Raw genomic sequence first — 13,647 nt, forward strand, 5'->3', positions numbered from 1 at the left:
GAGCTGGAGAAATTGGCTACAGGCTGTGAGGGTAGGGAGGGAATGACAGGGGTTAGAGCAGGGGTGGGCAAACTTTTTGACTGGAGGGCCACAATGGGTTCTTAAACTGGACCGGAAGGCCGGAACAAAAGCATGGACGGAGTGTTTGTGTGAACTAATATAAATTCAAAGTAAACATCATTACATAAAAGGGTACGGTCTTTTTTTTTCAGTTTTATTCATTTCAAAGGGGCGGATCCGGCCCGCGGGCCGTAGTTTGCCCACGGCTGTTCTAGACGGTCTTTACCACATGACGCATGAGCACACACTGGAGCCCCGCCAATGTGAGCGTGGCACTACTCTATAAGACTCCAGCATGCCTGTGGGAGCCCTTCTTTATTGGGAAATAAATACAGTCAAACATGTGGGCCAGCCAACATCTGTAGTTCCGGGGGCCAAGAGGAAGGCGTCTGACCTGCTCAGAACTCAGATCTCCATGAGCTGGTCATTCCCCACGATCACCTCATTTACTCGTTTGGCTACAAAAGAAAAGAAAAAGGTTGTTTGAGAACTGTCAGCAAAAGATGTCATCTTAAACCCAATTACTTTTAATTCTGTGTTCATAAACATCTATTCCTCTCCCAAGTGGCTCTGCTCTTGGGAATACAACTTGCCAAAGGAGGACAGCATCTTCCCACACAGCAGGAGGGTCTGCTCCATGCACCTGGCTTTCAGGGAGACTGCACAGGAGGGGAAGGAGCAGGGTCTTAAAGGATGAATAGAGTTTTCTCAGGCAGTGTATCAAAGGGAAGGCACTCCAGGCCACTAGAACAACATGCGGGAAAACATAAACATGTAGGAAAGGAAAACATGAAATACTGTGGCGTGGCCTGGGGATAGGGAATAGGGGGAAAGAGTGAGGAGAAATGAGACTAAATGGTTAAATGGAGATATCCAAAGGAAAAAGGGAGTTGCCTCATCTGTGATATGGAAATAATAGCATCAACTGTATAGGGTTGTTGCGAGGACTAATGAGTTAAAGAATCATTGAGTGCTCCATAAATAGTGGCTATTGTTATTTTCATAGAGTCCAAACCCATAAGCCCCTCCATGACCTGACTCTTGGTACATCTTTAGCTCCATCTTCCACTGTTCTCCCTTTGTACCTAAAGCCATACTATTTTATAGCTCTAGATCTCAGCACATGCTATTCCAACATGCCTTACTTCCCCATCACACTCTTATCCCAAATGCCCTAATCAATCACCTTCACCATGTGATTAATGCCTTCCCGCCTGAGCTGTCCATTTTCTGCTTTGTGAGAACATCCTATCTAATACCTGTCTCTATCTCTGTATCATTATTTCATTCTCCTCTACCTCACTGTAAGGCTCTTGAGGGCTGGGGCAGTGTATTTATGCTCATACCCCAGTGTTTAACACAGCTACTGGCACATGAAGGATTTCAGAGATTTGGGATAATGACAAGGATAGGTATGTAAGTGGAGAGCTAAAGTTGAAAGGAAGTGAAGATTGGTGGAAAAGTTAAGGAACTTATGAAGCTAAATTATGAAGTTGGATGTTTCGCTGATGAATATGTTTAAGTCGTCCAAGATGTTTGGTAAAAAATCGGGAGGGAAGAGGAATACTGTGAATCCTCAATATATTTATAGAAGTGCCCTGAAGCTGATCAGTGGTGGGATGAAAGGTGAGGGTTAGCTTTAAAAAAATTTTTTTTAAAATTGATTTCAGAGGGGAGAGGGAGAGACAGGAACATAAATGATGAGAGAGAATCACTGATTGGCTGCCTCCCACATGCCGCCCACTTGGGATGGAGCATGCAACCCGGGCATGTGCCCTGATTGGGAATAGAACCGTGACCTTCTGGTTCATAGGTCAACACTCAACCACTGAGCCATGCTGGTCAGGCTGTATTTATTTCTTTACTCATCTGTCTCCCTATAATAGATTATGAGCATCTAGACATCAAGAGGCAAGTCTTATTCATCTTTATAGATACCCTCCTAGAGCCTAGAATAAGTAGGCTGTAACTCTTTGTTGAATGTGTGGGTTTTTTGGGGGTTAAGTGAGAGTATAGATCAGGGGTGGGCAAACTTTTTGACTCGAGGGCCACAATGGGTTCTTAACACTAGATTGCCCAAGGAAGTCATTTTGACTGCTTTTTAATTTCAATTAGAAAAACAATTATGTATATAAGGACACAATGTCTTAGAATTTTGTGACTTTTTGTACAACATATAAATGCATTTATTAATAATTGTAGTTACCTCCCCCTCCTTCATTTCCGGTATATATATATGTGTTATACCTATATTGCCCAAAAGCAGTCATTTTGACTGCTTGGGGAAATTTTAGACTCTTATTATTGAATTGAGTAAATTTCTTATATGACCAGTTCGGCTCTGTATTGAAATAACAGTTTTCATTTTTTTTCGATTACCGTCACATGGTAACATACAAGTACATGATAAACTGTCGATACTTGATAAGTTGCAGTTGCTCAATAAGCTAAACTAATACTTGTTATTCGAATCTTTATGCAGTGATACTTGTTCTAATAAGTTATTTTATTTCTTTTGCGCCCTAAATTCATGAAAGAAATGTCGAATAGAAGTGAGTTATTGGAAAAGCTAAGGAACATAAGTGAAGAGTGCTCCGATATTATTCTTTCACAATGCAGTCATTTTGACTGCTTTTGGGCAATATAGGTATATACTAAATTTCAGTCTTTCTAGTGTTAAACTGGACCGGAGGGCCGGAACAAAAGCATGGATGGAGTGTTTGTGTGAACTAATATAAATTCAAAGTAAACATCATTACATAAAAGGGTACGGTCTTTTTTTTTTTTTTTTTTTTAGTTTTATTCATTTCAAACAGGCCGGATCCAGCCCGCAGGCCATAGTTTGCCCACGGCTGGTATAGATGTAGGGGGAAAACCCCCACATGTATAGAAGAGAAGGCCTCCAATCTCCTTCTCAAAGAGAATTTAATTGGCACGTCTGGTGCAGTAGAGCAACGGTGCTTGGGGATCCTGAATCCTCAGGCCTATTTCTCTAACTTTCTCCAGTGGGAAGAAAAACCTAGGTCTACATCTTTCACAAAGTTTGCTGTTAGGGCACTGCATTGGACAGGGGCAATCTCATGTGAGAAGAAAAGGACAGGAAAGAGAAAAAGAAAAGGTAACAGTGCAGGAAAGGAAAGAGCTTGAGTCATACAGACTTGAATTCTAATGTGACTTTGAGCAAACTGTTCCAGTCTTTGGGCTTTAGTTTCCTCACAAAGTTGTGGAGGTTCAGTAGGATAATTGATGTAAAGAGCCCAGCACAGTGCTTTGATACGTATTAAACAGACATTACAGAATGGGGCTGGGTCTGGTCTGTGTACTCGTGCCCTGGGAGGTGCTCCTTTTTGGACTTCAGTGAGAGGAATGGGGAGGAGACCCAGACAGTGCTCAGGCTGCCAGATTCCCTAGGGCTGGTCTGGTCTTGGAGTGTGACTGTCGATCAGGCTCCACTGTTAAGATAAGACTGACCAGAAAAAACAAAGGAGATGCCGTTCTAGTTAGCTTCCTAGGGCACCTCCAAAGGCTCCACTTTACCCTTTATCCCTCTATAGCCACGCGTCAGCCTCATCTGCTTATATCCAGACTCGGACATTTGCTCTTCCTTCATCCAGTCTCTTCTTAGTCTCCAGGGACACTGGGCTGTTCTGAAGACAGTCCCAGCTCCAACTAACATTCTTCTTGGCCCTCAGTGCTCCAGACCAGAGGGGCTAATTATCTGCTTGGCTGGGGTAGACAAAGCCTCTTGTGCTCTGTCAGACTCTAAACACCTGAGCCTTCACAGGTTCGCCCTCCCTACTCTACACTCTGCCCTCTGGTCTGCTCTTACCCTGGGGGTAGGAGAAGAGAGAGACCAGATCTGGTATTTTCGGGGTGGATGTATTTTCATGGAGATTCAGTAAAGGTGGGGGGAACCTGTAGGGGAGCAACGAGCAGTTCTAGTTCTGCTTGGCCAGGGTGGGAAGCAGGCTCAGTACACACTATAGAAAAGTTCTGGGCTAGAATCAGGTTGGGAAGATCTCAAAGGTAAGAGTATAAGGGAGGATGGCAAATTGATTTGGGGAAAAATCAATGGGATAGAAGGCAATGACAAGTCACCTATGAAGAGCTGCACTTCTGGGAAGCTAGGAAGGATTCCTATTAGCCAGGACCTGATCTATGCACCCATGAGGTCTACTTTCATGGCCAAAAGACTGATCTCTGTGGTCACAGGGAAGAGACCCAAGTCCTCTCACTGACAGCGATAAGGGACTCAGAGTCTCATCAGTCTCCCAGGTTTTGACTTTGTTGGCTATGGCTTTCTACGGCTTAAGCAGAAAGAAGGTCAAACTTGGCTACCAGGATTTTTGTCAGAAATAATCTCATTAACTGAGCATGATGGGGTTGGGTGAGAAAAGCCAGAACTGTTAGAGAATAGTTTGTTCTGGTAATGTTAGAATAGAGTAGAGCCTGCCAGTGTGGCACAGTGGTTGAATATCAACCAAGGAACCAAGAGGTCTCTGCTCGATTCCTAGTTGGGGTACAGGCCTGGGTTGTGGGCTTGATCCCCAGTGGGGGGCATGCAGAAGCACAGGCAATCAATGAATTTTCTCTCTCTTCAATGTTTCTATTCTCTCTTCCTTCCTCTCTCTCTAAAAATCAATAAAAAAGCATATGAAAAATTAGAATAAGGTAGAGAGGCTTAACTGGGTTATGAGAGTCACATTTTTGGTAAAAGACTGTTATAGATGTAGTAACTCTGATATACAAGTGATTGGAATTTGGAGAGGGGGCATTACTTATGAGGATGAATGTTTTTTCCTGAAATCCCTCCATGTGAGGAAGACCGACTGGGGATTTTGCCATCTATTAAGCTCTTTGCTGGTGAAGACCTGAGTTATTGATGTTTGTCTGGGTCATCCATATTAACAGGTCTTGAGTGCGGCACTGATGGCTAGGAATTTGCTTTATCCATACAGTTCAGCCTCAAAGAAAAGTGATAGTGGGAACAGGTGATTGGCCAGAAGTCCTTATAGCAGGACGGCACTGTTAGATGTACAGATCCCCCAGCATTGAGGACGGAGCAGAAAGTGTTGGGGTTCTCTACTTTAGAGTCTAGATAACTTCCCTGGTCACCTCTCCTTCAGGAGAACCAGTAAGGAGTCTCCTTGCTAAAAAACGGGCACAGAGTGTTAGTTAGTGTCAGAAAGCCCCCAAGACAATGAAGCAGCCCTATGCTCCCTGATAGGAGATGCCCTGCCTCAGGCCCTGGCACTCATGCATTCTGCACATGGAATAAAAAGGGTCCTTGCAACTTAAAAGGAAGGAGTACCATCACTTTGTTGGAAATGGGGAGAAGCAGCAGAAACTGTGAAATTCCAGGTTCCAGCACACAAGAAAGGAGGGACCTCTAGGGTGCTGGCAAATGGAGTTCACTCATTCAAATAGGCCTATAGAGTAAACTCTTTTTAAAAACAACAAAAGGAAGCAGCTCCTGGCTCCAGGAGGGACTGAAAGAAGAAAGCGCTGGGGGATGTTTCTACTTTTTATTGAGCAGGAGATAGTTTACAAAGACAAAGAGGCAGGAAGGAGGTGGAAGAAACACTATGTGGGGGTCACAAACCCAAAAAAGAGAACAAACCACAGAGAAATACAATGAGGAGTGGGGAGGGGCCAGGATGACAAAGCAGCTCCACAGACCAGATGAACAGCGGGCCCCTTCCAAGGCCTTCCACGGAGTCAGAGAAAAGGCTGGGGCTCTGAATCCTATTTTAAAGAAACAACCAACAGGTCCCAGCTGTCCAAGAAACAAGTTTCTCTGAAACCTCAGGGTTGGCTCATATGTTGAGCAGGAGGAAAGAGCAAGGACCCGAGGTTCCTGAAGATTACAAAAAACTTGTATGTGAAGGCCAAATACATTTTTCCTATTGGTCCGGGAAAGATGGACTAAAAGGAGAAATGGGGTATCATTGATCAAATTCTGCTGGGCAAGCCAGGAGTGGCTTCTTCCTTTTTTTTTTTTTTTTAGAGAGAGAGAGAATGGAAGGGAGGGAGGAGGACAGGAAGAGAGAGAGGGAGAGGGAGAGAAACATCGATGTGAATGAGACACATTGACTGATTGCCTCCTGCATGGCGCCAGGGATCAAATCTGAAACCCAGGTATATGCTCTTGACTGGGAATAGAACCCATGACCCTTGTGGGTTGATGCGCTAAATACTGAGCACACCAGCCAGGGCTCCTTTGGCCTATTTTTTTAAAAATCCTCACCCGAGGATATTTTTCCATTGATTTTTTAGAGAGTGGAAGAGAGAGGGAAAGACAGAGAGAAATATCGATGTAAGAGATACACATCGATTGGTTGCCTCCTGCACAAGCCCAACCAGGGCCTGGGCTGGGGAGGAGCCTGCAACCAAGGTACATGCCCTTGACTGGAATTGAACCCCAGATCTTTTGGTCTGCAGGCCAACACTCTACCCACTGAGCCAAACTGGCTAGGGCTCGTTTGGCCTTTCTAAAGGGCATCTGGCAATAATTCAGGCTGAAGACCTGTTTTGTTATCTACTAGTTAGGCATCCTGGGTAAATTTCACTTTCCGGTCTCAGTTTCCACTTCACCAAATGGGTCAATAACGAATCTTATTCAGAGGACTTCTGTAAGAATCCAGTAAGACAGTGAATGTGAGAACATTTTAAAGTTTTAAACAGTTTTAGGCCCACAGCATTCCAGGAGGGCAGTGCCATCCATGCTTTCAGAGTTGGCGTTTCAGCTGCTGTCCAGCCCTCTTACCTGGGCTCATATCTGTGGTGCTGCTGCTGACCAACACTCCTGCTCAAAGGTTTTCTGGGGAGACGCTGGGTGGAGTCTGTCTGCCAGTAATTGAGCTAAAAATACCGGCCTTCCTTGCAGCTAGAACATAGGCATATGACACTGGCTTGGCCTATCAGGTGCAGCCACCCCAAATCTTGGGCTGGAAACTAGTGATACAAAGAAGTAGGAACTAGGCAGCATCTACTTTGGAGTTGCTGGGTGGTTGGAGAGCTATTCCAGTGTTCAGTGAGATGGCAGCAGTGTCTACATCAGAATGGTTTGGGGTACAAATCTTTGCTATAGTCCATTTTCTAAGCTTAATTTGGCAGCCATTGTAGAGCTGTGAGCTAGTTTCTCTTCAATGAATTAAATTAAAAAAAAATCCTCACCTGAGGAGATTTTTCCATTGATTTTTAGAGTGGAAGGGAGGAGGAGAGACACAGAGAGAAACATCAATGAGAGAGAGACACATGGATTGGTTACCACCCCCCCCAGCACCCTCCCAATGCAACCCTGTCGCATGCACCCCGACCAGAGCTGGGAATGGAGCCTACAACCGAGGTACATGCCCTTAACCGGAATTGAACCCGGGACCCTTCAGTCTGCAGGCTGACGCTGTACCCACTGCGCCAAACCAGCTAGGGCTACGTTTTTAAAATATGTTTTTATTGATCTTTAGAGAGAGAGGAAGTGATAGATAGAAACATCAATGAGAGGGAAATATAATCTATAGGCTGCCTCCTGCATACTCCTGGGGATCAAGCCTGAAACCCGGGTATGTGCCTTGACTGGGAATCAAACCAATGACATCTTGATTTATGGGTCAATCCTCAACCACTGAGCCACACTGGCTGGGCTGGTATGTTTTACATTTTTTTAAAAGATATTTATTGTTGAAAGTATTACATATGTCTCCTTCCCTCTGCATTGCCCCCCTCTAGTCTGTCCCCACCTCCTGCCCCAGGACCTCACCCATTGTCTGTCTCCAAGGGCCATGCATATATGCATTATCCTTGGTTGACTACTTCCCATGCTTTAATTTTTTTTGATACATGTATGAGTTTATCTGTAAGATAAATTCCTGAAAATGGAACTGTTAAGCCAAATTTAAAAAATTTGACAATGATGTTAATCCCCCTGCATGAGCAGTTTTACCAGTTTATGTCCTCACCTCTGATGTATGCATGTGCTTGTTCCCCAATCCTCACCAGCACTGAGCACCATCTGTGCTGGTTTGATAGGTAAAAAGTGGCATCTATGACTGTAATTTGGGGTTTGTTTACCTTTGGCTTCAATCCTCTGGCCACTTCCAATTAGGCAGTCCTTGATGTCTGCTCCCTTCTCGATCACAGCATTGTTGCAGATGACACTGCCCTGGATGTTGCTTCTGTAACACAGTAGCCAAGTCAGGAAGTGTTTATGGCTCTCATCACCACCCTCACCACTATGGGCTGTGGGTTCTGGCTCCTCCACAGGCTAGGAGTAGCTGGTCACTCCAGTTAATGACTACATGCCTGAACTTATTACTAGAAGCAGAATGGCTCAGTTGGGTCAAGGGAGGACCTGGCTTTAGGGAAGTCCAGAGTTTGGATATGCTCACAATGACCTTCTCCTTAAAAGCCCGAAAAGAGCACACTCTGACTTCAGTTCTTTAGGCACCCCAGAAATAAACTCCACCCAATATTTCCTCCTTTATTTGGGGGTGGAAGCTGGTGCTGGTCCCTGGGCTGACTCATCCCTCCCCCTCTCATCTGGGAATATATACACCAAGATTCATTTGATATATTTGCAGCTCAGATCCTGCAATTTTCCTAGGAGATCAGCTATGGAAAATAGTGGGTGCCCCACAGCTCTCATCACAGACTCTGGTTAAACCATACCCATTTAGGAAAAAATGGATGCTTTTCAAACCAGCTCCATGCCACATTAAAGACTACTCCAGATCCTCAAGCCACACTCTCAAGAGTAGCAACACTTGCTCTTAACATTTAAATGTGTTTAAAGAGCATCTTCCTGGCTCCTGAAATCTTCACTAGCATTAATTCATACCTACTCTATGCCAGGAACTATGCTAAATACTTATGTGTATTACAGGAGTGACAAATCTAGCCATTTATCAGAAAAATCACCTGGGCAGTGTTAAAAATAGCAATCAAAACCACTCTCCATGTCTGGGCCCCCATCAATCTTTTTGGTAGGTCTAGAATGAAGAAGGGCCTATGCATTTAATTAGGGGGAAAAATGCTTCCTAGATGATTGTGGGAGTATCATTTTTACCTCAGATGTAGTAAAAATAATAACCACATTTTGTAGATAAGGCAACAGAGATGTTAAACCATTTACCCAAAACCACATAACTACCAAGTAGCAGATCAAATCTAGGTTTGCCTGACTCCAGAATCCATACATTTAACCATAATGTCATACAAATAAATCAAGGGGAGAAAGACTGGAGGAAGCCTGGACCTGCCAGGTTGCTTTTCTTTTCTTTTCTTTTTTTTTTTTTTAAAATATATTTTATTGATTTTTTACAGAGAGGAAGGGAGAGAGATAGTTAGAAACATCGATGAGAGAGAAACATCGATCAGCTGCCTCCTGCACATCTCCTACTGGGGATGTGCCCGCAACCCAGGTACATGCCCTTGACCGGAATCGAACCTGGGACCCCTCAGTCTGCAAGCCGATGCTCTATCCACTGAGCCAAACCGGTTTCGGCAAGGTTGCTTTTCTGAGCTGAGATGGCTCCAGAAGGATCTCTGTGTTAACGGGGGATATTCAGTGCCCTAAAGAGTCAGGGCAGCTGGAGGGGAGAAGGAGGTGAGAAGAAGGGTGTGAGCATCCACTGAAGCAAAACAAACAAAAATAAAACACCAATTAAGGAAAAATCCTACGAAACCTATGAGGAAGGGGGGATAGAGAAGGGACAGTCCAAGTACTGAAACTGTCGATGCACAGGCCATTAAAAAGATCCTCCCAATGCCAACACTTTAGTAAAATGTGAAAAATAAATATAGCACTTCATGGCATTTCAGAATCTTCTTTATCTCTATTCTTCAAGTCGGTCGGAAAGCAGTGAAAGGCCAAAGCCACAGCACCTCTGTGGTATGGGCTAGAGACGGGCAGAGACAGTATTAGTGTGTGGGTGTTTTTTTTGGGATCAAAGTCAGGATACACTCACTGGACAGGCATTAAGAGACTTTCTAGAACTTTTGAGGGAGAACCAAGATGGCGGCATAGGTTAACGCCGGAGTTTGCTGCTTTGAACAACTACTTCAAAAGTGAAACCAAAAAAACGGAAGGGACATCACCCAGAACCACAGGAACGCTGGCTGAGTGGAGGAAAGAGAAACGCACACGGACACTCAGAGGAGGCGCAGTGCTGAAGTCAAATTCTGAGGTACAGAGTGCGCGGAGCGGGCTGGCGGCGGAGGGCGCGGTTGGCGTTTTCAATCGGGAGGGAGTCGCAGACTCTGAGCTCCAGATCCGGGCGAGTCTTTAGGGACCCAGACTCAAACGGGAGAAGCGCGACTGTCTGGCTTCGGTCAGAGCGAGTGCAGCTTTCTCTCCGAGGTTTGCAGCCATTGCTGGGACTCAGAGAGGCAGAGCCCCTGGGGACAGGACTGAGAGCCGCCATAACTGCTCTCTCCGGCCCACCCTGTTGATCCTGTGCGACCCGCCCCGCCCAAGCCCTGCACACAGGCATTTGCCAGATAGCCTCAGGCAAAGGCTAGATTAGCACCTCCCTAGAGGACAGAAGTTCTCTCACTGCTGACACAGCTGATTCTCATAGCCACTTGGCCTGGAGGTCAAACCCTCCCTGGAATTAGCTACAACAATCAAGATTTAACTATAAGACTGCGAACAAAGACCACTAGGGGGTGCACCAAGAAAGCATAACAAAATGCGGAGACAAAGAAACAGGACAAAATTGTCAATGGAAGATATAGAGTTCAGAAACACACTTTTAAGGTCTCTTAAGAACTCTCTAGAAGCCGCCGATAAATGTAGTGAGATCCTCAAGAAAACTAATGAGACCCTCAATGTTATGATAAAGAACCAACTAGAAATTAAGCATACACGGACTGAAATAACGAATATTATACAGACTCCCGACAGCAGACCAGAGGAGCGCAAGAATCAAGTCAATGATTTGAAATGCGAGGAAGCAAAAAACACCCAACCGGAAAAGCAAAATGAAAAAAGAATCCAAAAATGCGAGGATAGTGTAAGGAGCCTCTGGGACAGCTTCAAGCGTACCAACATCAGAATTATAGGGGTGCCAGAAGATGAGAGAGAGCAAGATATTAAAAACCTATTTGAAGAAATAATGACAGAAAACTTCCCCCACCTGGTGAAAGAAATGGACTTACAGGTCCAAGAAGCGCGGAGAACCCCAAACAAAAGGAATCCAAAGAGGACCACACCAAGACACATCATAATTAAAATGCCAAGAGCAAAAGATAAAGAGAGAATCTTAAAAACAGCAAGAGAAAGAAACTCAATTACCTACAAGGGAATACCCATATGACTGTCAGCTGATTTCTCAACAGAAACTTTGCAGGCCAGAAGGGAGTGGCAAGAAATATTCAAAGTGATGAATACCAAGAACCTACAACCAAGATTACTTTATCCAGCAAAGCTATCATTCAGAAATGAAGGTCAGATAAAGAGCTTCACAGATAAGGAAAAGCTAAAGGAGTTCATCACCACCAAACCAGGATTATATGAAATGCTGAAAGGTATCCTTTACGAAGAGGAAGAGGAAGAAAAAGGTAAAGATACAAATTATGAACAACAAATATGCATCTATCAACAAGTGAATCTAAGAATCAAGTGAATAAATAATCTGATGAACAGAATGAACTGTTGATTATAATAGAATCAGGGACATAGAAAGGGAATGGACTGACTATTCTTGTGGGGGAAAGGGGTGTGGGAGATGCGGGAAGAGACTGGACAACAATCGTGCACCTATGGATGAGGACAGTGGGTGGGGAGTGAGGGCGGAGGGTGGGGCGGGAACTGGGAGGAGGGGAGTTATGGGGGGGGAAAAAAAAGAGGAACAAATGTAATAATCTGAACAATAAAGATTTAATTAAAAAAAAAAAAAGAGACTTTCTAGAACTTTCCAACTTTCCCTCTGCTTCAGACGAAGCAGTTCAGTCAGAAGTTAGAGTGGTTCTTGTCCTTGGGGAAAATTCTCCCCCAAAGAATAGTAATGAAGTATATAAAGCCTCAGATACACAGGCACCTGGGACAGAGCAGGCTTGCAACTGGCTACTAGTTTGTCACTGAAAATCTCCTTTCTTTTTCCAAGGTGGGAGAGGGGATGCTCCTGCTCAGTGGTTTTAGGAGCCTGTGACAGCATGCTCTGGAGCTAGGCAAGAGGTAAACATGGTCAGCAGACAAAAAACAGCCAACAGAAACTCGAGCAGCCATAATTAGACACTATTAACTGGCTACTTTGGAATCTGGGATATAGGTGGGAGCCATTTCTGAAAGGAGGAGGCCGGAACGTTTGAGGTCAGATTCCCATAGCAATGAGTTCTCCTTGGGTTTAGCAGGTCTGAATGAGGTCTTCAGAGCCTCCCATATTGCTTTTCTCATCTGGTTTGTGTGTAACACCCTCTGGACACATAGAGAGTCTACAGATGTGATGGAAAAAGTTGGGTTGATAGATGGGAAGCTGGGCGCTCTCCTGAGGCTCTTGGCCAGTGGATCTGTGGAAGGCTTCGAGATGAACACCTGACAAAATGCTCAGTGAGTGTGAAGCTCTTTTCTACCGCTCGCTTCTTCCATTGTTCCTCATCATCATGCTGCAGTTACAAGTCACCTCCATTAGCAAGGCTGAGGTTCTCTGGAAAAATTTCAAGTCAATATACCCTTCCCTCTGTCCAGAAAGAAACTCTAAGATTAAGGATTTTACTGGAAGTGTGTGTGTTTGCTCATGGTAGAGAGGAAGGACAGATACTACTGTATGAAACAAGCCCCCTCATTGTTGCCAATCCACAGTAATGACTGCCTTTTCTGCTCAGTGCTTAAGGTGTGGGGGAAGGTGCCAGAACTACAGTTTTTGCATCTAGTTTTAACTCTCAACTGGGTACTAAGGACTTTGCTGTGCTAATGCCTGGTTGTGGTATCTAAGAAGCTGCTCCGAGATAGCCAAGATTAATGCTATTTTTGTTTGTTTGTTTGTGTGTGTGTGTCTATATGTTTTTTTGTCAATCTTTACCTGAAGTCCACTGATTTTTAGAGTGGAAATGAGAAGGGAAGGGGAAGGGGGGGGGGGGGAGAGACATCGATGTGAAAGAGGCGCATCGACTGGTTGCCTCCCCCACATTCCCCAAGTGGGGCCAGGGACTGAACCGGCAACCCAGGTATGTGCCCTTGACAAGGAATTGAACCCAAGATCCTTCGGTGCACAGGCTGTACGCTAACCGCTGAGGAACACTGACCAGGGCGATTAATGGGGTTTTGGTCCTCATTTCTCCTTGGTGGGGTTAAGTTTTAAGCACAATTGTAGGTCTTGGTAAATTATCCTGCTAACCTTAATGCTTCAATGAAGAGGAGGCCATGAGGAAACACAGAGGTCTATGGTAAGATTATTGCTTGGCCAGGCACACCAGGCCACACACAAAGCACTTCATATTCATTATGTAACTTAGTCCTTTTAGCAAACCTGTAGGGTAGTGGTATTTACTCTAATTTTTACAGAGAAAATTGAGGCTCGCAGGGGTTAAGCAATGTGCCCAAGCTTACACAGTGGTGACTCTGTGTCACGGGCTTCTGCCTCCGGTGTT

General features: G+C 44.7%; 1 protein-coding gene across 3 annotated transcripts in view; it reads right to left on the bottom strand.

Annotated features, from left to right (window-relative positions):
* Positions 1-358: 358 nt before the first annotated feature.
* The window catches only part of EIF2B3 (eukaryotic translation initiation factor 2B subunit gamma), a 92,340-nt gene continuing 79,051 nt past the window's right edge, over positions 359-13,647 (bottom strand). For all 3 annotated transcript variants that reach the window (XM_081085829.1, XM_081085831.1, XM_081085830.1), the window contains 2 exons: positions 8,131-8,234; positions 359-518 (listed from right to left, as the gene is read on the bottom strand). In XM_081085829.1, coding sequence (XP_080941955.1) covers positions 466-518; positions 8,131-8,234 — 157 coding nt within the window. In that variant the 3' untranslated portion in view covers positions 359-465. The remainder of the gene's footprint in view (positions 519-8,130; positions 8,235-13,647) is intronic.

The sequence above is a fragment of the Myotis nattereri genome (genome assembly GCF_964212035.1).
Source record: "Myotis nattereri genome assembly, chromosome: 3".
Classification (NCBI taxonomy): Eukaryota; Metazoa; Chordata; class Mammalia; order Chiroptera; family Vespertilionidae; genus Myotis; species Myotis nattereri.